Below are 24,594 nucleotides of genomic sequence, written 5' to 3'. Positions count from 1 at the left end.
GATTGGAGTGCTGCAATGGATGGCTATAGACTCTTCAGAAGGGACAGGCGAGGAAGGAGAGGCGATGGGGCGGCCCTGTATGTTAGGGAGTGTTTCGATTGTCTAGAGCTCAACGATTGTGATGATGGTACGGTCGAGTGTTTATGGGTAAGGATGAGGGGGAAGGCCAACGAGGCAGATATCCTGCTGGGAGTCTGTTATAGACCACCCAACCAGGATGAAGGGGCGGATGAAGCGTTCTACAAGCGGCTGGCAGAAGTCTCTCAATCGCTAGCCCTTGTTCTCGTGGGGGACTTCAACTTCCCGGACGTCTGCTGGAAATACAACACGGCAGAGAGGAAGCAGTCTAGGAGGTTCCTGGAGTGTGTGGAAGACAACTTCCTGACACAGCTGGTGAGTGAGCCTACCAGGGGAGGTCCCTCGCTCGACCTGCTGTTTACTAACAGAGAAGGACTGGTGGGAGATGTGGTGGTCGGAGGCCGTCTTGGGCTTAGCGACCATGAAATGGTAGAATTCTCCATTCTTGGTGAAGTAAGGAGGGGGGCCAGCAAAACCGCAACCATGGACTTCCGGAGGGCGGACTTTGGCCTGTTCAGGACGCTGGTTGAGAGAGTCCCTTGGGAGACGGTCCTGAAGGGCAAAGGGGTCCAGGAAGGCTGGACAATCTTCAAGAAGGAAGTCTTAAAGGCGCAAGAGCAGGCTGTCCCCGTACACCATAAGAACGGGCGGGGAAGACGACCGGCCTGGCTGAACGGGGAGCTCTTGCTGGGACTCAGGAAAAAAAGGAGAGTTTACCGCTTGTGGAAGAAGGGGCAGGCGACTCAAGAAGAGTACAGGGATCTCGTTAGGTCGTGCAGAGAGGAAATGAGAAAGGCAAAAGCCCAGCTAGAACGCAATCTGGCCGCTGTCGTTAGAGACAACAAAAAAAGCTTTTACAAATATATTAATGACAAGAAGAGAGCCAAGGAGAATCTCCATCCTTTATTGGATGCGGGGGGGAACATTGTCACCGAGGATGAGGAAAAGGCTGAGGTACTCAATTTGCTTCTTTGCCTTAGTCTTTAACAGGCAGGCCAGTTATCCTCAGGGTACTCGGCCCCCCGAGCTGGAAGACAGGGACGGCGAGCAGGATGAACCCCCCATAATCCAAGAGGAAGCAGTCAATGACCTGCTACGCCACCTGGACGCTCACAAGTCTATGGGGCCGGATGGGATCCACCCGAGAGTGCTGAGGGAGCTGGCGGAGGAGCGCGCCAAGCCACTCTCCATCGTTTATCAGCAGTCCTGGTTAACGGGGGAGGTCCCGGACGACTGGAGGCTTGCCAATGTGGCGCCCATCTACAAGAAGGGCCGGAAGGAGGATCCGGGGAACTCCAGGCCTGTCAGCCTGACCTCGGTGCCGGGGAAGATTATGGAGCGGTTCATCTCGAGGGCGCTCACAAGGCATGAGCGGGACAACCAGGGGATCAGGCCTAGCCAGCACGGATTCATGAAAGGCAGGTCCTGCTTGACCAACCTGATCTCCTTCTATGACCAGGTGACCCGCCTAGTGGACGAGGGAAAGGCTGTGGATGTGGTCTACCTGGACTTCAGCAAGGCCTTTGACACCGTCTCCCACAGCATTCTCCTAGAGAAGCTGGCGGCTCACGGCTTAGACAGGTGTACTCTGCGCTGGGTCAAAAACTGGCTGGACGGCCGGGCCCAGAGAGTTGTGGTGAATGGAGTTACATCCAGTTGGCGGCCGGTCACGAGCGGTGTTCCCCAGGGCTCAGTTTTGGGGCCGGTCTTGTTCAATATCTTTATCAATGATCTGGACGAGGGGATCGAGTGCACCCTCAGTAAGTTTGCAGGCGACACCAAGTTGGGCGGGAGTGTTGATCTGCTCGAGGGTAGGAAGGCTCTGCAGAGGGACCTGGACAGGCTGGATCGATGGGCCCAGGCCAATTGTATGAGGTTCAACAAGGCCAAGTGCCGGGTCCTGCACTTGGGCCACAACAACCCCATGCAGCGCTACAGGCTTGGGGAAGAGTGGCTGGAAAGCTGCCTGGCGGAAAAGGACCTGGGGGTGCTGGTCGACAGCCGGCTGAACATGAGCCGGCAGTGTGCCCAGGCGGCCAAGAAGGCCAATGGCATCCTGGCCTGTATCAGAAATAGTGTGGCCAGCAGGAGTAGGGAAGTGATCGTGCCCCTGTACTCGGCACTGGTGAGGCCCCACCTCGAATACTGTGTTCAGTTTTGGGCCCCTCACTACAAGAAGGACGTCGAGGTGCTGGAGTGTGTCCAGAGAAGGGCAACGAGGCTGGTGAGGGGTCTGGAGAACAAGTCTTATGAGGAGCGGCTGAGGGAACTGGGGTTATTTAGCCTGGAGAAAAGGAGGCTGAGGGGCGACCTCATCGCTCTCTACAACTACCTGAAAGGAGGTTGTAGTGAGGTGGGTGTCGGTCTCTTCTCCCAAGTAAGTAGCGATAGGATGAGAGGAAACGGCCTCAAGTTGCGCCAGGGGAGGTTTAGATTGGACATGAGGAAAAATTTCTTTCCTGAAAGAGTGGTTAAACATTGGAACAGGCTGCCCAGGGAAGTGGTGGAGTCCCCATCCCTGGAGGTATTTTATAAGACGAGTAGATGAGGCACTTAGGGACATGGTTTAGTGGATGGTGGTGTTGGGTCGACGGTTGGACTCGATGATCTTAGAGGTCTTTTCCAACCTCAATGATTCTATGATTCTATGCTAGATCAGAGTTTGGTATTGGAAGACTTTCACAGAAGGAAGCAAGAACAAGGAATTAGTAAGACAACAACTGCTACAGATATTCACAGCTATTAAGAAGCAATTATTTTCCAACATTGGTAGTCCTTAGATGTTTGTGAATTCCCAATATCCATAACTCCCTTAGGTTTGTCTTACTTCCTCTCCCACCCCCAGAGAAAGAAAGAAAAACTCACTCCAAACAACCCAAAAAATAAACCATATAACCACAAACCTTGTATATTTAGAGCACCAACTGCTTTGATTAGTTCTACCAGTACTTCTATAAATATGTCAGTATCTGACAGCCCAAACCAACTCACAAGTGAGCTCTAGACATATAGTCCTATCTGGCAACATTCCCAGTTACTAAAAAACGCCAGTGGTAACAGAGGAAGCTTGAAGACCAGCATCTCAGGAGCATGCATAAAGACTCATGGGGTTTACCTTGTAAGTGTAGGGTGATCTTTTTGATCTAAGACGATAATTATGTCCCCTGGCTCTAGTCCTGGCTCTTGGTCCCCTTCACCATGGAATGTTATTTTCTGACCATCCTTCATTCCTATTGCAGAGACCACATATTTCAGCTTTTTTTTTTCTTTCCTTTCAAATGTAACAATGTGAAATATTTTAATAGGCACTAGCTTGTACTAGGATATTACTGAACCTTGAGATTGCAACATTAGGACCTTTGCTTGAAGCAAGTATCTTACCAACTCATCTTTCCAAAACATGTTAGTACTGCCAACTTGAGCTACGTTTCATAAGCATGAAATCCCATTCTAGTAGAAATTAGTCACCTGCCAAGATAAAAATCCTTGAGGAAAATATTATCAAGATGGCTTCTATCATATGCACAACCACTACAGAAGAGGCATAGAAGAAACGCTGCACACAAAACTTGCTTTAAGAAGTTGATAAGTCTCTTAAGTCTGTGGCAGAACTACTTGAGAAAAAAGATCTCAATGCCTTCAGTTTAGGAAGCACTCTTCCTAGGAGTGTGCCTGTCACTCAAGAAAGCAACTTCACCTACAGAAGGGTTATTGCACTATTAATTCTAGCAGCCTCATGCTACCTGGTAGAAAACCAGGATGACTACAAAATTTTGCTCTTTTCGGTAACTTTTAAAACAGCGTTTAAAAATATCAGTGATATACTCTTGCCAAGCTTGAAGTTTAGTGTTACTATCATATTCCTCCTCTTAAAGATGAGACATTACATAAAGCACGCTTAAGTAGAGATGTAAAACAGTTACTGATTACTGTTAGGTACAAGTCCATTGTAAGCCACATGCTTGCCAATGCATTTTTATCTTTCAACTCCAACTCCTCCAAAGACCACTCCCACCTATTTTTGAGCAGCCTACTCTGAAGAAAAGTGTTTGCTGCTAAATAGCCTCATGTTCCCTTATCATTCTGGGGATTTAAATTCTGAATTAAGTTTTGCCAGACATAAAGGACACAGACCAGAATATCTGTGCTGCTCAATGTCATCAGGGTGACATAACAAAATGAATTCTAAGCATTATAGGCTTAGCAATGTCTTCACACTTCAGGAGACCTGGTCCTCCCCTTCACAGTAAAATGCCATAAAAGTGATCAGATTCTGTAGGGTCTCCAAAATGTCAAGATAATAGTTAAACTTGCTTAATAAGCTAAGTGATGTATTCGCTTTTTATCAATCCAATTAACTGGTCAGCATTTTCGTTTCTGAACCTGATCTTATAGAGATTAGTTCACTACTTGCATCATAACAAGCTTTGGGATTAACACTTAGTAATGTCTATAGTAAGTGAGCACTAATACACAAGTAATCACTCTTGCTTAAAGGCAAGTCTACCTTTAAAGAGTAGGAACAGGCTATTGTACTGAATGCATATCCAGCAGTGTTACTCATTATAACAAGTGATCAACACCATGCATTTGCTGAAGCTCCTGTTTTAGTGCTAAAAAAACCCCACAAACCACCAACCCCAATGACAATCTATTTAAATATAATACTCCAAGTTAGTAAAACCCTTACCTTTGTCAATGTGAACTTCTAGAATCTTCTTCTCTCTAACAATTTTTCTGCCAGTGCAGCTCTTGCACCGGTCCTTGGGGCTGATACGCTCCCCATGCCCCTGACACTCCATACATACAGACCGAATCTGTTGCACCATTCCTGGACCAATTTGATGAATTCTGATTTGCATGCCTGTGCCTCTACAATTAGGACAGCATTCTATTGCACCCTTCCTACCACCACGACCTGACGACAGAGTGAGAATCAAACAGTTATATTTCCAGAAGAAACTAGAAGGTCAAAATACATTTGGAGCTTCAGAAATAACTAATGTCTAGTTTTAGTGTTGAAGTTACCTTCACATTTTTCACAGATCACATTCTTTTGCAAAGCCAGCTTTCTTGTTGCACCATTATACAGATCTTCTAAACTTATCGACAACTGATGAACAACATTTTTGCCTATAAGGGAAGGGGAGGGAGGGGAGAGTATATTCAAATTTGACAGCTTGAACCCAAAATTATAAGTTTCCCATGTTACTATGTTCAAATCGCATTAGAATAAGTCTTTAAAAGCTTTAATACTTCCTATTTATCTACTTCTGCTGTTATCAATAGCTTTTTCCTATTTAATCTTACAGTTATGTAAGAATTATTGCTTTCTTAGTAATCTTTTTCAGAAGGAGACAGAAGACTCCTCCATGAAAGTATAAGCAATAATAATAAGAACAAAATACACTGAGATTTAGGTTTAGGATTTTAACTTTGTCTAAAGACAGGTATGTTTGGATAACTACAGGGAAGTATGAGATAGTTCCTACAGCCAATGAAATACTACTGCCCCCCCCCTTCCCCCCAGAAGTTTCCCAAAACAGTTGGGCAATTGGATTTTTACAATCAGGAACTGTTTTTGCCAAGTAAAGTTCTAAACAAATCCACGGTAAGGCTAACAAGTTCTTGCTTACTGAAAATGTTTTGCTACACGAAGAAGTTGTATGACATTTTGATATAAGACCTTCTTTCATTTACCAGCACTGCATATGAACTAAGAAGTGATATAGTCAGCACTACTCTTAAACACAGTTTTTAAATTAATATTGACAACTTTGCTGATACTATTGGTCTGAACTTCAATTTGGATTGACATTTTAGCTTTACTGCAGCTTTAACCCAATTCCACTGGACAGTACAGAAGAACAAGGAGATCTCATAAATGAAAACTGCTTTGTTCACTTTATTTATATGTTGTTACTTTTAACTAAAGGTCTTTCAGCTAGAAGTGATTTAAAAACTCAGATTTTGACAGTACACTTGCGGTACCTTAGTTACCAAGTAAGATACTTTACCATCCCATTCCTGTTCTATTTTATTAAAAGCTAGGCTTATCCTTAGATAAAGGCTTCCCTAATGCAGAGTCTAGCTAGGTATTAAATTAAAATAAGACAACTCACAGATCTAAAATATCAGTGTATAAAATGAGTACCCTTCTCATTACACAGGCACCCCTTTCCCTACTCATTTTAGGCTTTAAAGGCTAACAACAGTTTTATATGATTTCCAGAGTACAGCTATAAGATCATTTTAATAGCCTTGATGCAGTCTTGCAAGCCACACTATTCACCCAAGGCAAACTTCAGCACTCTTTCACGTACAATTGTCATACTGTTAAGTCTAGGGCAGCATCAGAAGTAGGAACATTACCTCGTCTCTCCCTTTGCATCCTCCCACCACCTCCAAAGAACAAGTCAAATATGTCCATGGGTGACCCAAAACTACTACTGGAGCCACCCTCTTTGATGGCCTGCTCACCACCTTTATCATACAGATCTCTCTTCTTCTGGTCAGACAGAATCTCATAGGCTTGGGAAATCTGTTTGAACTGTGAAAGATGCACATTAAGCCTCAGACCCCAATCCTTAAGCAGCAGCTCCCCCAGGAATCCATTCCCCCTGCCCCTAACCTGACAATCCTCCCTCAAATGCCCCCCCCCCCCCCCCCAATCAGATCCAGCCAGAACCCCTCTCTCCACCAGGGGCTCTCATTCCTACCAAGCTCCCCCACAGGATCCCTCAATTTACCATTAGACCCCTCCCCACTCCAACCAGGCCCCTGGCAAGAGAACACTTCCCTCCCCACAGACAATAGGGTCCCCCCAAACCAAACCTCTCCCCTCCAAAAGCAGCAACAATATCTGGAAGGGTCTTTATAATCTCCCCATCCAAGCCCCTCACTCCAGTCAGCCCCTAGGCAAAAATCAGGGGTGACTCCCCCCCAACCCCTCAGCAGCTTCGGTCCAGCTCCTGCTCCCTCAACACTAACCTTCTCACCCTCATTGCAGTTCTTATCAGGGTGATATTTTAAGGCCAGCTTACGGTACGCCTTCTTCAGCTCCTCAGCAGAGGCACTGGGCTTCACCCCCAGCACATCATAATACAGGGTCTCCTTCACCATGGCGACAGACCTACAAGAACACTAAGCAATTAATCCCAACATACGGACACACCAACTCCCTCATCGAAGGAAAGAATCAAACCGCACTACACAAAATCTAGAACTTACAACTCACAACCTTTTTGGAAAATTCCAAACTAAAGTTCACATCCGGGGAATTTTGAACCGACAAAAACCCACCCCCGGAAACCCCACCCTCTTAGTTGTTCGGGGGGTGGGGAATCAAAGGGAGGAGACCTAGTAACAGGCTACGAGTCGGTCATGCTGCGATTACCTCAGTAGACTACAGTTCCCGGCAAACACTGCGGTCCACCCAAAACTGCAACTCCCAAAACACACTGGCCCTCAGCGGCGTCCTGGGCCGTGCGCAAAACTGAATGGTCCCTAGGCTATTCGCGGACTATAGTTCCCAGCATGCACGGGGAGCAGCCTTGTCGCAACGCTCGCTCTATTCACGTCTTAGTGACTTATTTCCAGGGCGTGGTAGCGGTTCAGTTCTGAATGTTCTTTTTTGTTGGTTTGAAAATTCAGTGAATGGATACCAACACTGGGCTTTAAGCCCAGTTTTATATAAACCAAACCAGTTTTAGATATAATATTGATGGGTATGAAAACTTTCACCTTTAATGTTTGTCCAGTTGTCATCCTGCAACTTAGCTATCTCACCAGCTTGTGCCTGTTTGGACAAAAGGGGATTTTTTTTCTATCAGTTGATGACAGTATGGCTAAAAACTCACTTTGGTATTTGTGCAAGACTAGGCAACTAGTAAACAGTTTATATGGGCTATAAGACAGATAGGAGTCACTCTTGATATTCCCATTCAATTGAAAACAATAATTCTTGTCTTAATGAAGGCAAGGAGAGAAGGAAGTTATATTAGCCTGGTTTAATTGTCCACATGGAAGGAAGTTGTCGTGGTTTAACCTCAGCCAGTAACTGAGCACCACGCAGCCGCTCGCTCACTCCCCTCTCCCCCAGTGGGATGGGGGAGAGAATTGGAAGAGCAAAAGTGAGAAAACTCATGGGTTGAGATAAAAACAGTTTAATAATTGAAATAAAATTATAATAATAATAATATGATAATAATAATAATACACAAAGCAAGTGATGCACAGTACAATTGCTCACCACCCGCCGACCGATGCCCAGCCAGTCCCCGAGCAGCGGCCCCCCCGGCCAGCTTTCCCCAGTTTATGTACTGAGCATGACGTCCCATGGTATGGAATGTCCCTTTGGCCAGTTTGGCTGTGCCCCCTCCCAGCTTCTTGGGCACCTCCAGCCTTCTCAGTCGGTAGAGCATGGGAAACTAAAAAGTCCTTGGCTAGTGTAAGCATTACCTAGCAACAACTAAAACATCGGTGCCTTATCAACTTTGTTCTCATCCTAAATCCAAAACACGGCACTGTGCCAGCTACTAGGAAGGAAATTAACTCTATCCCTGCCGAAACCAGGACAGAAGTGCACAACCATAAGTGACCAGTATAGTTGGTAAAACAAGCTAAACTTTCAAAATTCTTTCCATTCAAAAATTACATCTGTTCTTCAATTATCTATGCTTTTCCAAAATGATCAGAGAAATATCTTTAAAAAATGAAATAAATAACAGTCCTCTACAATTATATCTACTTTAAGGGTGTGTGGAAGGAGACTGTCTGCTCCTTTAAGGGTATCTGGTCAAAAAAGCCATAAACAAGAACATACAGAGACAAACCTGACGAACAAATGGCAGGTGGTGATGAGAACAAACATGGTCAGTCACACTGGACTATCAAGAAATGGCAGGCAAACCAGGACTTTGCAACTGATAAGAATGCAAACCTGAAGGTCCAGGATGTTGGAGGGGGCCAGTGGGACTATGCCAACTGATGAGGGAATGTGCAGGAGAAGGGAATTGGGGAGGGACAAAGTGGGGGTAGACAGAAAGGAGTATAAAAGGGGCCAGTTGCCTGTAAAATGGGGCTGGTCAGTATGCTTTTCTGGCTGAGCCCTGCGCCTGATCACAGCAGTCTGTCCTATCTTCTTATTAATTTTTTTCTTAACTATCCCCCTGCATAATCTCACTCTCTAGCCCATGTGTATGTGTGCTGCAAGGACTAGGTGCCAGCTACTGGTGAGACCTCTGTGTGTGTGTGAGTAGATTTGGTGCCAGCTACTAGAATCAGACCGGGGGTGTAGGTGCCCTGGGTCTGTGTTGTCAGCTACTGGAGCAAGTGGGGTTCTCAGTGCCAGCTACTGGAGCAGGTGGAGGTCTTGGTGGCCAGCCACTGGGGTGGGAACAGTGTGTGTCCCAAAAAGCAGTTACTGGGGGAAACCAGCATGAATAAGGGGCTCAGCACCAGCAGCTAGAGTGGGACTACGGGTCACAGTCTGTGTGCCTGGTGCCATCTGCTGGGGGGGTCCGAGCGTCTGTATCTTCCCCAAACTGGGTGTGCATTGGGGGTGTGCATGTCATTCACTAGCAAACTTCAAACTGGACTAGCCGGTAAGCAGGGGGGCTGGGATCTGGGCAGGGGTATCTGTGCTGGTATCTGGGGGAACTTGCAAGTGTGGGGTGCCTGTGGGACGAGTGTGAGTGCTGCATATTTGCTAGCGAGCATCAAGCTGGACCAGCCAGCGAGTAGGGGACCTGTGAAGTAGGTCAGAGGGCCTGGAATCTGGGCAGTGGTACCGGATGGACAGAGGGGCCATGCTGGTACTCAGGTGATCCACAAATGCGTGTGTGAATCTAGAGTGTCATGTGTGTGCCTTCACTAGTGACCTCTGTCTGCCAGACAAAGAGGAGGAAGGGGACTTGGCTGTCTGTGTTTGTGCTTTATGAGTCCTATATGTAGGTGCTGTTGAAGGCAGTACCATGTCTGTGGCAGTCTTTGTAGCCAGCCATGTCAGTGTCCTGCGTGTGTGTGTGTGTGTGTGTGTGTCTCTGCTTCACTACTGATTGAACCTGCAAATGGACTGGAGCTGCTGGAGAAAGTAGCCGCTCTCTCTCTTAACATCCCTTAACAGCTACAGTACTCCAGCACTCAGACTGGAGGACCTCAAAATACAAAACTGGAGGCCTTTAAGTCTCACATTTACCTTACCCCACTCATCTCCAAACCATTCTACCTAGGAGATGTTAAGGCTGCAGGCCACTGGCTGATGTTTAACTAACTGAACAGATCATGAGAAACTACCAGACGTGACATGAGAAATTACTGGATGTGACAGGGTGAGAAGTTGACAGAAGTTACAGACAGTGCTGTGAGGGATTTCACAGGGAGTGATGTGAGAGATGGCCAAGCTTCACAGCTAACTGAAGGGCAGTGATGGGGACCTTTTGGGGAGCAGAGTCTTCCAAGGCCAGCAGTGCCTAGGTAACTGCATCAGTAATACCATGTACGGCCAAGATGATCTAGGTAATGGTATAAGAAATACCAAATTTGGGTATGGATGAAGCAAAACTGGGACCAATGGGGAAAAAAAAATCATTATTTGGGAGGAGACTGGGGTGGCGAAAAGGAGGGCCAAGAAATGGGAAAAGGGATAATAAGGTATGCAAATGATGTGATGGTTGTTGTTCAGAGGTCCCTGTAAGGCAGCTGTGCACTTGATCACTGCAGCTGGAACAGAACAACAAATCAAACCTTTTGTACTGATCATACCACACAAGTCTGACCTACTTCCGCAGTCAGTAGGCTTGGGATGGGAGTAGGGTCAGGTGCTTTCCCTGGCTAACAGGGAAACACCTGGTTGGACAGTTTGAGCATCCTGGTATCACCATGTTGGTGTCCATTCCAGGTCTGACAGTATTCGCAGCTATCCACTGCTTCATAACACTTGCAGAAGACACTATTCTACTTTGACACCAGTTGCTCCTTTCCCTCCACTAATGGAGGCCTTGCAGGGATACAAATGGACTCCATGTGGCCCACATGGAGGGAAAGAATAGCCCACAGTCAGCAAAGGAAGGCCTGTGTTGTGATTTAACCCGGGTAGGCAGCTAAACACTGCAAAACTGCTCGCTCGCTCCCCCACCCAGTGGGATGGGGGAGAGAATCGGAAGGGTAAAAGTGAGAAAACTCGTGGGTTGAGATAAAGACAGTTTAACAAGGAAAACAAAAGCTGCGCACGCAAGCAAAGCAAAACAAGGAATTCATTCACTCCTTCCCATGGGCAGGCAGGTGTTCAGCCATCTCCAGGAAAGCAGGGCTCCATCACGTGTAACGGTTACTTGGGAAGACAAACGCCATCACTCCAAATGTCCCCCCCTTCCTCCTTCTTCCCCGCAGCTTTTATTGCTGAGCACAACGTCATATGGTATGGAATATCCCTTTGGTCAGTTGGGGTCAGCTGTCCCAGCTCTGTCCCCTTCCAACTCCTTGCCCACCCCCAGCCTACTCGCTGGGGAGTAGGGGGGAAAGGGGAGAGAGAAAGCCTCCACACTGTGCAAGCATTGTTAAGCAATAGCTACAACATTGTTGTCTTATCAACAATGTTTTGGTTACAAATCCAAAACATAGCCCCATACAAGCTACTATGAAGAAAATTAACTCCATCCCAGCCAAAACCAGTACCACCTGTTTTATAATGTATGTTTGCCGGGGTGAGCAACCTCTGGTTTGGGAGGCTGTACTCATTCCTCCAGTGTCTTTTTATATTTTTTTGGTACATGCTCCCATTTAATCTTTTAACTTGTTTTCCACCTCTGCAAAGAAAACTGAAATGTCAGGTACCACTGTGTGAAGTACAACATGTATGTATTTGCTGAAAGAGTTTTCATCTCTAGAAAGAATATTCCCTCAGCATGTAAGAGTTTTATTTGTATGTATAGATGTATATCTTAGTCTAAGGATATTGAACTGTTTGTTTGTAGTTTATTATGTACCATGTGTTCTGTTCTGTTTCAAGGGTACTAGATTATACTGGGTCAGTGGAACTGACTGGAGAGAGGGCAGTAGCTTCTCTTGGGATCAACCAAGCCTGCTGGGGCAGCGGGGGGAAAAGAAGCTTCCAGGATGAGGCAGATATAGACAGAGCTTAGCACAGGGTGAGCAAACAGAACAGCCTGGGAGTCTGCTGAGAGGAGCAGGGAGAACCTGAATCCAGATGCAGCCAGATCTCAGAAGTGACAGAATTTTCCTATAGATCAGGGTTGCTGGATCGAGACCAAGCCCTGAAGGAAGAACCTGTCTGCAAGATAATGCAGTGGGTGAGGAAATGTTTATTTATAAACCCCTTTTATCTATGTTCTGTCTTCACTTTGAATGTCCCTGTTTTTAAAATGAATTATTCTAGACTGTAATCTAAAAAAAAAATAATAATCTTTCAAGCCCTCAGGGTGTTCACTTTAAAGCAGGTTAGTCCTAGTCTATGTGACAAGCTTTCCAGTAAAGCCAGAATTGTTATACATTATTTTCTTTTCTACATTCAAAAGATTTTAATTGGTAGAAGTTTAAGGCTGGGAATGAAATCCTAGACACATTCAGGTTATGGACAAAATTATTTCCTCTCAGTCTTATCTTTGTAATGTCTATGTCTAGGCAGGTGTGGAGAGTACTCCCACAAAAGCATCTGTTTTCCAGAAAAGCACATGCTTTGCATTTTTCATGACAGGTTCATATATGAATCTTCCATGTGGTATAAAAACTGGCAATAGGTATGCCATCACAACCAGCTTGCCACCATGTCCTTGTCATTGTGACCAGCCTTTGCTCTCACACACAAGGCTGGGGAGAGAAGGGTGGCTCTCAAAGCTCCATGTATTACTCCTGTTCCTACTAGGAGGAAGCAAAAGAAGAATGCTTTTCTGATGTTAACCAAATCCCCATCATTGTTTTCTAATACATATGTATTGACTTTAATTTGTAGCCACTTCTGGCAGACTCTCATGCAACCTGTGGAGTCAGCAGTCAGGATTTATCCTGATTCAAAACAGTCCCCTTGTGGTATAAGGTCCTCACTGCTCCTTAACTCCTACAACTGGATGATTTTTCTCAATGACTACACTGTTCAGACCCGCCTTTATTGGGGGGGGGGGGAATCCTGAGTGCAAATTGAATCTGGTGAATGATTTGGGTTTCCAAAACAATAGAGAGAAATGTTGAACCTGTCAGAAGAGAAAATGGGTTTGCAATTTGTTTCAAAATGTCATTTTGTATTAAAAAAAAAGGTAGTTGAAGGGACTGTGGTGGGTTGACCCTGGCCAGCAACTGAGCACCCACCAGCCACTTGCTCACTCTACCACACAGCGGGATGGGGGAGAGAATCAGAAGGGCAAAAGCGAGAAAACTCATGGGTTGAGATAAAGACAGTTTAATAAGTGAAGGAAAGAGATAAAAAAAAGTGATGCAAAGGCAGTTATTCACCACCTCCCACCAGCAGATCAATTCCCAGCCAGTCTCCAAGCAACAGCTACCTTGGAAAGACTACCCACACTTTTTATTGCTGAGCATGACATTATATGGCATGGAATATCTCTTTGGTCAATTCGGGTCAGCTGTCCCAGCTGTGTCCCCTCCAAGCCTCTTGCCCACCCCCAGACTACTTGCTGGAGGGGCAGAGTGAGAAACAAAGAAGGCCTTATCTCTGTGCAAGCACTGCTCAGCAATAGCTACAACGTTGGTGTCTTATCAGCAATGTTTTGGTCACAAATCCAAAACATAGAAACATATGGGCTGCTGTCGTGGTTTAACCTCAGTCGGCAACTGAGTACCACTCGCGCACTCCCCCCCGGTGGGATGGGGGAGAGAACTGGAAGAGTACAAGTTAGAAAAACTCGTGGGTTGAGATAAAAACAGTTTAATAATTGAAATAAAATAACAATAACAATAATAAAGTAATAATAATAATAATAATAATACACAAAGCAAGTGATGCACAGTACAGTTGCTCACCACCCACCGACCGATGCCCAGCCAGTCCCCGAGCAGCGGTCCCCCCGGCCAGCTTTCCCCAGTTTATGTACTGAGCATGACATCACATGGTATGGAATGTCCCTTTGGCCAGTTTGGCTGTGCCCCCTCCCAGCTTCTTGGGCACCTCCAGCCCTCTCAGTCGGTAGAGCATGGGTAGCTGAAAAGTCCTTGGCTAGTGTAAGCATTACCTTGCAACAACTAAAACATCAGTGCATTATCAACTTTGTTCTCCTCCTAAATCCAAACCACAGCACTGTACCAGCTACTAGGAAGGAAATTAACTCTATCCCTGCCGAAACCAGGACATCCTCCTCTGGCGATATTCCAAAATCTTTGCCCTCTGGCCAATCCATGATCACTTCCAGGATTCCTGGGCGACTGGGGTTTCCTATTCGAGCCCGTTGTGTGATCAGTGCGACCCACTTACTCCACGTAGCATCAGTTGCATGATGGGTACAGGGGACCCTCCCTCTGAACATCCAGCCCAGCACCGGCAGTCGGGGTGCCAGGAGGAGCTGTGCTTCAGTGCCGATCACTTCTGAAGCAGCTCGAACCCCTTCATATGCTGCCAATATCTCTTTTTCAGTTGGAGTATAGCGGGCCTCGGATCCCCTGTATCCCCGACTCCAAAACCCTAGGGGTCGACCTCGAGTCTCCCCAGGTGTTTTCTGCCAGAGGCTCCAGGTAGGGCCATTCTCCCCGGCTGCGGTGTAGAGCACATTTTTTACATCTTGTCCTGCCCGGACTTGCCCCAGGGCTACTGCGTGAACTATCTCCTCTTTAATTTGTTCAAAAGCTTGTCGTTGCTCAGGGCCCCATTTGAAATTGTTCTTCTTTCGGGTCACTTGATAGAGAGGGTTTACAATCAGACTGTAATTTGGAATGTGCATTCTCCAAAAACCCACGACGCCTAAGAAAGCTTGTGTTTCCTTTCTGCTAGTTGGTGGAGACATGGCTGTTATTTTGTTGATCACATCCATTGGGATCTGACGACGTCCATCTTGCCATTTTACTCCTAAAAATTGGATCTCCTGTGCAGGTCCCTTGACCTTACTTTGTTTTATGGCAAAACCAGCCTTAAGCAGGATTTGGACTATTTCCTTCCCTTTTTCAAAAACTTCTCCTGCTGTGTTGCCCCACACGATGATGTCATCAATGTATTGCAGGTGTTCTGGAGCCTCACCCTGCTCCAGTGCAGTCTGGATCAGTCCATGGCAAATGGTGGGGCTGTGTTTCCACCCCTGGGGCAGTCGGTTCCAGGTGTACTGAACGCCCCTCCAAGTGAAATCAAATTGTGGCCTGCACTCTGCTGCCAAAGGGATTGAGAAAAACGCATTAGCGATATCAGTTGTGGCATACCACTTGGCTGCCTTTGACTCCAGTTCGTACTGAAGTTCTAGCATGTCTGGCACAGCAGCACTCAGCGGTGGCGTGACTTCATTTAGGCCACGATAGTCTACTGTTAGTCTCCACTCTCCATTAGACTTTCGCACTGGCCATATGGGACTGTTAAAGGGTGAGCGAGTCTTGCTGATCACTCCTTGGCTCTCCAGTCGAGAAATCAGCTTATGGATGGGAATCAGGGAGTCTCGGTTGGTGCGATATTGCCGCCGGTGCACCGTGGTGGTAGCGATTGGCACCTGTTCGTCTTTGACCCTCAGCAACCCCACAACAGAGGGGTCCTCCGAGAGGCCGGGCAAGGTAGACAGCTGTTTCATTTCTTCCGTCTCCAAGGCAGCTATACCAAAAGCCCACCGGTACCCTTTTGGGTCCTGGTTTCTTCATTAAGATCAGAAGTGAGATCAGCCCTTCTACTCTGTCTGGGGAACTGCCCGCTGGAAACTGGAGCAACACCTTTCCTGGAAGAACCCCCTTTGTGATTGTTTTCCGTTGCATCTCACGTACCCGTGCCCCTAGGGCTGAGGTAGGTTTCCCATCCCACTTCCTCATGTCCTCTCCGTGGTCACGCAGATAAAACCATAGGGTGCCCCGTGGTGTGTACCCTTTATATTCTCTCTCTTGAGCAAAAGAACGCTGACTCCTAATAGCCGAGATATTGGTCCATACAGGTGAGGAGTAGGACCTATCCTCTCTGAGTTGCTGGAACTCCCAGGACAGTTTCTCCACAGCCGAGACGAGGGAGGAAGAGAGACTTTCTTCGTATCGCCGGAGTTGACCAGCCAATTCATGCACCGTTTGTCCCTCTCCATCTTTCCAGGTCATCACTGCCAATGAGTTGGCATATGACGATGGTGAGCTCCTTATAAACTTCCGCCACATGGGTCGTGTGCACTTGACTTCGTCTGGATCTTTGGATAGTTGTTCATTGTTCAGGTCATCATAAATCACCTCCAGCACAGCTAATTCTCTCAGAAACTGGATACCCTTCTCCATGGTAGTCCACTTCCCTGGGCGACATATGACATCTTCCTTGAAGGGATACCTTTCCTTCACGCTTGACAAGAGTCGCCTCCAAAGGCTGAGGATTCGTGTCCCTTTTCCAATCGCTTTGTCAATGCCCCCTTCCCTAGAAAGGGATCCCAGCTGCTTGGCTTCCCTACCCTCTAATTCCAGGCTACTGGCCCCATTCTCCCAGTATCGGAGCAGCCAGGTGACAATATGCTCGCCTGGACGACGGCTGAAACCTTTTCGTATATCTCGCAGCTCACTCAGGGATAGGGATCGGGTGGTTACTGCCTCTTTCATGAATTCTTCCTCTTCTTCCTCCCTGATCAGCGGCCGGCCCTCCTCCTCCTGTTCTCGTGATGGCCCTTCTCCAGGGTCGTCTGCCTCATCCACTTCTTCCTCTGGCTCCCTTTTAGAAGTTTCTTCCTCCCTTACTAAACGAGCTGACTTCCGCTTCCAAGATTTCTTCTTGTGTACAGGGGCGACTGATACTGGCACAGGTTGGCTTTTTGGTTCAGCCGCAGGGCCTGTCACCAGGGTCGGAGTGTCCGCAGTGCCTGTTGCTGGGGTCAGAGTGGCCGCAGGGCCTGTTGCCAGGGTCTGAGTGGCCGCAGGGCCTGTCGCTGGGATAGGAGTGGCCGCAGGGCCTGTTGCTTTGGTCTGAGTGGTTGTAGGGCGTGTCGTTTTACCGTTAGATCCAGAGACCTTCTCTTCCCCTTGAGGGTACTGAATGGTGTTGAACAGGGCTCGGTAGGCATGGGCCAGGCCCCAGCACGGTGCAATGATCTGCATCTCTCTGGAGTTGCCAGGGTGACAGCATACTTTGTCCAAATATTCTACTAACTTTTCAGGATTCTGCACTTGCTCAGGGGTGAAGTTCCAAAACACTGGGGGTGCCCATTGGCCTAGGTACTTGCCCATCTTGTCCCACACACCCTGCCACTCATAACTATCCAGCCTTGGGGCAGATCTCTGGATGATATTCTTAAATTGCTTACCAACTTTAGACAAAACCGAAACAATATTCCCAAGAAGTACCAATAGAAGTATCTTAACGACCCAAGGCTGTTCAAAATACTGAAAAGTTACTGTAATGAAGGAGGAAACATCATAGAAGAAGGTAGTGACACTGCCATTCTGTATTTCCTCCGTAAAAAAACTCTCAGAAAAGTTACTGCAATTGCTAGTTGTCTCCACGAAATGGTATCCGTGGTACAGTAACGGCTTCATTGCGAAATTTACATACCACACTAACGTCAAGGTCAATGTTCTAAAAAGAAACCTCACAGGCATGACATCACTAATCACTGCAGACCACAGCAAACTGTAAAACCCAACACCAATCTCTAACATGTACAGCAGGAAAAAGAGCACGATGCAGATTATACAAATCAATATCGAGAAGAGAGAAACCAACATTGTGACCCACAACTATTAACAGATATAAGTTCCTTAATACACTCCAGTTAATCTGTTATTATCTCAAACCCTTCGAGCCCCACGTTGGGCGCCAAAAAGGACTGTCGTGGTTTAATCTCAGTCAGCAACTGAGCACCACACAGCCGCTCGCTCACTCCCTCCCCCCCGGTGGGATGGGGGAGATAATTGGAAGAGCACAAGTGAGAAAAACTTGTGGGTTGAGATAAAAACAGTTTAATAATTGAAATAAAATAACAACAACAACAATAATAATGTAATAATAATAATAATACTACACAAAGCAAGTGATGCACAGTGCAATTGCTCACCACCTGCCGACCGATGCCCAGCCAGTCCCCGAGCAGCGGCCCCCCCGGCCAGCTTTCCCCCAGTTTATGTACTGAGCATGACGTCCCATGGTATGGAATGTCCCTTTGGCCAGTTTGGGTCAGCTGTCTTGGCTGTGCCCCCTCCCAGCTTCTTGGGCACCTCCAGCCTTCTCAGTTGGCAGAGCATGGGAAGCTGAAAAGTCCTTGGCTAGTGTAAGCATTACCTAGCAACAACTAAACCATCGGTGTGTTATCAACATTATTCTCCTCCTAAATCCAAAACACAGCACTGTACCAGCTACTAAGAGGGAAATTAACTCTATCCCTGCCGAAACCAGGACAGTTATCAACATAATTCTCATGCTAAATCCAACACACAGCGCTAGGAAGTAAATTAACTCTATCCCAGCAAAACCAGGAGAGTCAGGTGCAAAGCATCAGAAAAGAGTTTCTCAGTCCACCTGAACAACCAGGTGAGATCCTGCAGCAGCTGCTTGTGCCTGAGAGATCTCTGTTTTGTCAGCACAGCCTGGAGCAATTGAGAATTAAGACAGATGACTCACAGAGGACCCTTTAGTCCATCTTCTTAAGAACAAAACAGCACTCGGGGGGGAGGTCAAGGATGCACGGAGCCTCTGGGCCTTTCACTATTGGATGCTTCTGCCACTCATTCTCTGTCAGGCTCACCTCAGCCTCCAGCACAGACAACTGTTGGGATCCCCCCATCACTCCAGAAATTCAGACGGGTTCCACCCCCTTATACCTTATTGGTCTTATACTTCTGTGGATCCGATATGCCAGGCCATCAGATCCACATATTACAGTAAACCTGGTTGTCCCTTTCCTCTGCCTGGCTGAAGGCAAGGCCCCTCTATTCCCAGTTGGAGTTTTCACAGTCTGACCCCTGCAGTGCCAGATCAGAAGTCCCTTCACCAAAATCTATAGAGGCGCTTTCAGCCCTTATACGCCTGAGGGATCTCTGGTTGCCTTCTACCATCTCAACAGCAGCTGGACTCACAGGTTTCTTGAATAGCTCCTTCTTAGCAGCTGTCTTCCCACTCAGTTCGTGTATGCGGGCTTCTAGCTTAGAGGTAAGCTCACCATCCTACTTCCTCATGTTCTCCCCTAGTCATGCAAGAAGAATGAGATGGTGCCATGTGGCATGCACCTGGGCTCTCTTTCCCACCGGCAGGTGCAGGCTGTCTCTGTGGGGCACCCCTGACAGCTGAGATGCTAGCCCATGGGGACGAAGAGGGAGAAAAATTTTCTTGAAAATGTAGGAGTTGTGGGGACAGTCTCTTCATAGCTGGTGTATTGAAGTCTGGCCAGTCCATCGTCGCCAGGCTGTTGGAATATGATGCTGGTGCATTTCAGACCAACTTCCTCCATACGGCCCATGTAAACTGGACGTCATCCAGATCTTTGGAGACCTGGTTGTCATCCAGGCCACTGTAGATGACTTCCAGTACCACTAATTCTCTCAGGTATTGGATACCTTCCTCAGCAGTAGTCCACTTCCTTCGGTAATTTACAAGATCATCCTTGAGGGGATAACTCGCCTTCTGCTTTGACAAGAGGCTGCAGATTGTTGCCCCTTTTTTGATCCCTTTGTATGTTCCCTGGTCCTTAGCAAGGGATCCCAGCTGCTGGGCTTCCTCACCTTCTAATTCCTGGCTGTTGGCCCCACTATCCCAGCATCAGAGCAATCAGTCAGCAATCCACTCACCTGGCTGGCAGCTGTAATCTTTCCATATATCTCACAGCTCACTCAGGGATAGGGACTGGGTGGTTTCTGACTCGTTTATGGTTTCTGTCTCTTCCCCTCCTGTTCTTGTGGCTGCTCTGCTGCAGAAAATGCTGCCTCTTCTGAGTCTTCCTCCTGCTCCCTCTTATGAGGAGCTTCTTCCTCCCTTTCTAACTGAGCTGACTTCCGCTTCCATTGTTTCTTCTTGACTACAGGAGCAACTGTTATAGTCGAGGGTTGGGTCTCTGGCTTAGCCACAGTGTCTGTTTGTATGTCCTCAGAGCCAGAAACCCTCTTGCTCCCTTGAGGGTGCTGAACAGAGGCTTGGTAAATGTGGGCTGGGCCCCAGCACAGTGCTAGAATTTGTGTCTCTTTGGTAAAGACAAGGCATCTTTTCTTCAAGTGTTCTGCCACTTCAACAGGATTCTGCACCTGTTCATGTGTGACGTCCCAGACCATGAGAGGTGAAAATCACTCTAGGCATCTGCCCAAATTCTCACACACCTTGCCCCCGTGACCAGACTGCCTCAGGGCACATCCCCGTGTGGCATTCCCAAACAGATAGTTAACCTTACAAATAGCCAAAATCAGACTCATGGCACACACCAATATGAACATTCAGATTATGTAAGGATGTTCAAGAAAATGAAGGGCCATTGTAACAAGACAGCAGACATCTATCCTGCAGGAGAAGGCGGCGCAGACACCATTCTTCATTTCCCCCACAAATTGTCTCGAAGAGGAGAAGAGGAGAAAAGTGTAATTGTTAATTGTCTCCATGAGATGGTTCCTGGAGTACTCAGACAGTGATGCAAATGCAGTCACTCACCACCTCCCACCAACAGACTGATGCCCAGGCAGTCTCTGAGTGACAACCACCTTGGAAAGACTACCCCCCAGTTTTATTGCTGAGCATGATGTTATAGGGCATGGAATATCCCTTTGGTCAGTTTGGGTCACCTGTCCTGGCTGTGTCCCCTCCCAGCCTCTTGCCCACCCCCAGCCTACTCGCTGCAGGGGACCGAGTGAGAAACAAAGAAAAGGCCTTGACGCTGCACAAGCAGTGTTCAGCAATAGCCAAAGCATTGGTGTGTTATCAACACTGTTTTGGTCACAAATTCAAAGCACAGCATCATATGGGCTGCTATGAAGAAAATTAACTCCATCCCAGCCAGACCCTGTGCATGGGAAGAATCCCATGCTACGGCCTTGGAGATAAGAGGGGTGCAGGAGAGCTGGTTGATATTCAAGAATCACTTCCTCCAAGCTCAGTAGTAGTCCATCCCAATGAGCTGGAAATCAAGCAAAGGCAACAGGAGGCCTTCATGAATAAACAAGCTCTTGACTAAACTCAGACAAAAAGGAAGTGTACAAGAGATGGAAGCAGGGGCAGGTGACCAAGGGGGAATATAGAGATACTGTGTGATCATTCAGGGATGGCGTTAGGAAAGCCAAAGCCCACCTGGAGTTAAATCTGGCAAGGGATGTGAAGACCAACAAGAAAGGATTCTACAAGTACATCAACAACAAAAGGAAGGCTAGGGAAAATGTGGGCCTGCTGCTGAATGAGGCAGGAGCCCTGGTCACAAAGGACAAGAAAAAGGCTGAGGTACTCAGTCTTCACTGTTAAGAATGACCTTTGTGAATCCCAGGACCCTGAGACCATACAGAAAGTCTGGAGCAAGGAAGACACCCTCAGTGGAGGAGGACCAGGGAACACTTAAACAAGCTGGATATACATAAATCCATAGGGCCCAACGGGATGCACCTATGAGTGCTGAGGGAGCTGGCAGATGTCATTGCGGGGCCACTCTCGATAATCTTTGAAAGGTCATGGCGATTGGGAGAGGTGCCTGAGGACTGGAGGAAAGCAAATGGCAGTCCTATGTTCAAGAAGGGCAAGAAGGAGGACCCAGGGAACTACAGATCAGTCAGCCTCACCTCGATCCCTGGCAAGGTGATGGAACAGGTAATCTTGGAAACCATTTCCAGGCACATGAAAGACAAGAAAGTCATCAGGAGTAGTCAACATGGATTTATAAAGGTGAAAAGGGAAATCAGCCTTATAGCCTACGATGAGGTAACTAGCTTGGGGGGATGAGGGGAGAGCAGTGAATGTTGGCTACCAGAGGGACCAGGGGAGTCCCAGCCAACTCTGTGGGGGGGTGCGTGCATGTGAGTGAGACAGTCTGTACCAGCAACTGGAGTGGAGCCGTGGCCTCAGGGGCTCATGTGTCCAGGTGCCAGCAACTGGGGAGACTGGGATCCAGGGGAAGCTACTGGGCAGTCTGAGCCCAGCTGCTGGAGGGATCCACATTGTATATATGGATATATACTCCCACTAGTGGACTTCCATCCTGCTCAGTCAGAGAGCAGAGCAGGATGAGGCCATTTGGTGCTGTCTGTGTTCATGTGAGTGCTCTGAGTGTCTGTCTGTGAGCTGTGTGGCTGGCCGTGTATATATGTATATAGAATCATAGAATCATTGAGGTTGGAAAAGACCTCTAAGATCATCGAGTCAAACCGTCGACCCAACACCACCATGCCCACAAAACCATGTCCCTAAGCGCCTCATCTACACATCTTTTAAATACTTCCAGGGATGGGGACTCAACCACTTCCCTGGGCAGCCTGTTCCAATGTTTAACCACTCTTTCAGGAAAGAAATTTTTCCTCACGTCCAATCTAAACCTCCCCTGACGCAACTTGAGGCCGTTTCCTCTCGTCCTACTGCTAGTTACTTGGGAGAAGAGACCGACACCCACCTCACTACAACCTCCTTTCAGGTAGCTGTAGAGAGCGATGAGGTCTCCCCTAAGCCTCCTTTTCTCCAGGCTAAACAACCCCAGTTCCCTCAGCCGCTCCTCATAAGACTTGTTCTCCAGACCCCTCACCAGCCTCGTTGCCCTTCTCTGGACACGCTCCAGCACCTCGACGTCCTTCTTGTAGTGAGGGGCCCAAAACTGAACACAGTAGTCGAGGTGGGGCCTCACCAGGGCCGAGTACAGGGGCACGATCACTTCCCTACTCCTGCTGGCCACACTATTTCTGATACAGGCCAGGATGCCATTGGCCTTCTTGGCCGCCTGGGCACACTGCCGGCTCATGTTCAGCCGGCTGTCAACCAGCACCCCCAGGTCCTTTTCCGACAGGCAGCTTTCCAGCCACTCTTCCCCAAGCCTGTAGCGCTGCATGGGGTTGTTGTGGCCCAAGTGCAGGACCCGGCACTTGGCCTTGTTGAACCTCATACAGTTGGCCTGGGCCCATCGATCCAGCCTGTCCAGGTCCCTCTGCAGAGCCTTCCTACCCTCGAGCAGATCAACACTCCCGCCCAACTTGGTGTCGTCTGCAAACTTACTGAGGGTGCACTCAATCCCCTCGTCCAGACCATCGATAAAGATATTGAACAAGACTGGCCCCAAAACTGAGCCCTGGGGAACACCGCTCGTGACCGGCCACCAACTGGATTGAACTCCATTCACCACAACTCTCTGGGCCCGGCCGTCCAGCCAGTTTTTGACCCAGCGCAGAGTACACCTGTCTAAGCCGTGAGCCGCCAGCTTCTCTAGGAGAATGCTGTGGGAGACGGTGTCAAAGGCCTTCCTGAAGTCCAGGTAGACCACATCCACAGCCTTTCCCTCATCCACTAGGCGGGTCACCTGGTCATAGAAGGAGATCAGGTTGGTCAAGCAGGACCTGCCTCTCATGAATCCGTGCTGGCTAGGCCTGATCCCCTGGTTGTCCCGCTCATGCCTTGTGAGCGCCCTCAAGAGGAACCGCTCCATAATCTTCCCCGGCACCGAGGTCAGGCTGACAGGCCTGTAGTTCCCCGGATCCTCCTTCCGGCCCTTCTTATAGATGGGCGCCACATTGGCAAGCCTCCAGTCGTCCGGGACCTCCCCCGTCAACCAGGACTGCTGATAAATGATGGAGAGTGGCTTGGCGAGCTCCTCCACCAGCTCCCTCAGCACTCTCGGGTGGATCCCATCCGGCCCCATAGACTTGTGAGCATCCAGGTGGCGTAGCAGGTCGTTGACTGCTTCCTCTTGGATTACGGGGGGTTCATCCTGCTCGCCATCCCTGTCTTCCAGCTCAGGGGGCCGAGTACCCTGAGGATAACTGGTCTGCCTGTTAAAGACTGAGGCAAAGAAGGCATTGAGTACCTCAGCCTTTTCCTCATCCTCGGTGACAATGTTCCCCCCCGCATCCAATAAAGGATGGAGATTCTCCTTGGCTCTCTTCTTGTCATTAATGTATTTGTAAAAGCTTTTTTTGTTGTCACTAACGACAGCGGCCAGATTGCGTTCTAGCTGGGCTTTTGCCTTTCTCATTTCCTCTCTGCACGACCTAACGAGATCCCTGTACTCTTCTTGAGTCGCCTGCCCCTTCTTCCACAAGCGGTAAACTCTCCTTTTTTTCCTGAGTCCCAGCAAGAGCTCCCCGTTCAGCCAGGCCGGTCGTCTTCCCCGCCCGTTCTTCTTACGGCGTATGGGGACAGCCTGCTCTTGCGCCTTTAAGACTTCCTTCTTGAAGATCGTCCAGCCTTCCTGCACCCCTTTGCCCTTCAGGACCGTCTCCCAAGGGACTCTCTCAACCAGTGTC

General features: G+C 48.1%; 1 protein-coding gene across 1 annotated transcript in view; it reads right to left on the bottom strand.

The window, feature by feature from the left end:
- LOC143171881 (dnaJ homolog subfamily A member 1-like) overlaps positions 1-7,337 on the bottom strand; it is a 35,818-nt gene extending 28,481 nt beyond the window's left edge. The window contains exons 1-6 of the mRNA XM_076361015.1: positions 7,309-7,337; positions 7,069-7,210; positions 6,451-6,628; positions 5,107-5,211; positions 4,769-4,996; positions 3,194-3,308 (exon numbers count right to left, since the gene is read on the bottom strand). Coding sequence (XP_076217130.1) covers positions 3,194-3,308; positions 4,769-4,996; positions 5,107-5,211; positions 6,451-6,628; positions 7,069-7,200 — 758 coding nt within the window. The 5' untranslated portion in view covers positions 7,201-7,210; positions 7,309-7,337. The remainder of the gene's footprint in view (positions 1-3,193; positions 3,309-4,768; positions 4,997-5,106; positions 5,212-6,450; positions 6,629-7,068; positions 7,211-7,308) is intronic.
- Positions 7,338-24,594: the final 17,257 nt, after the last annotated feature.

This window comes from Aptenodytes patagonicus, chromosome W, assembly GCF_965638725.1.
Source record: "Aptenodytes patagonicus chromosome W, bAptPat1.pri.cur, whole genome shotgun sequence".
NCBI lineage: Eukaryota > Metazoa > Chordata > Aves > Sphenisciformes > Spheniscidae > Aptenodytes > Aptenodytes patagonicus.
This window is presented reverse-complemented; position numbering and strand designations above follow the sequence as displayed.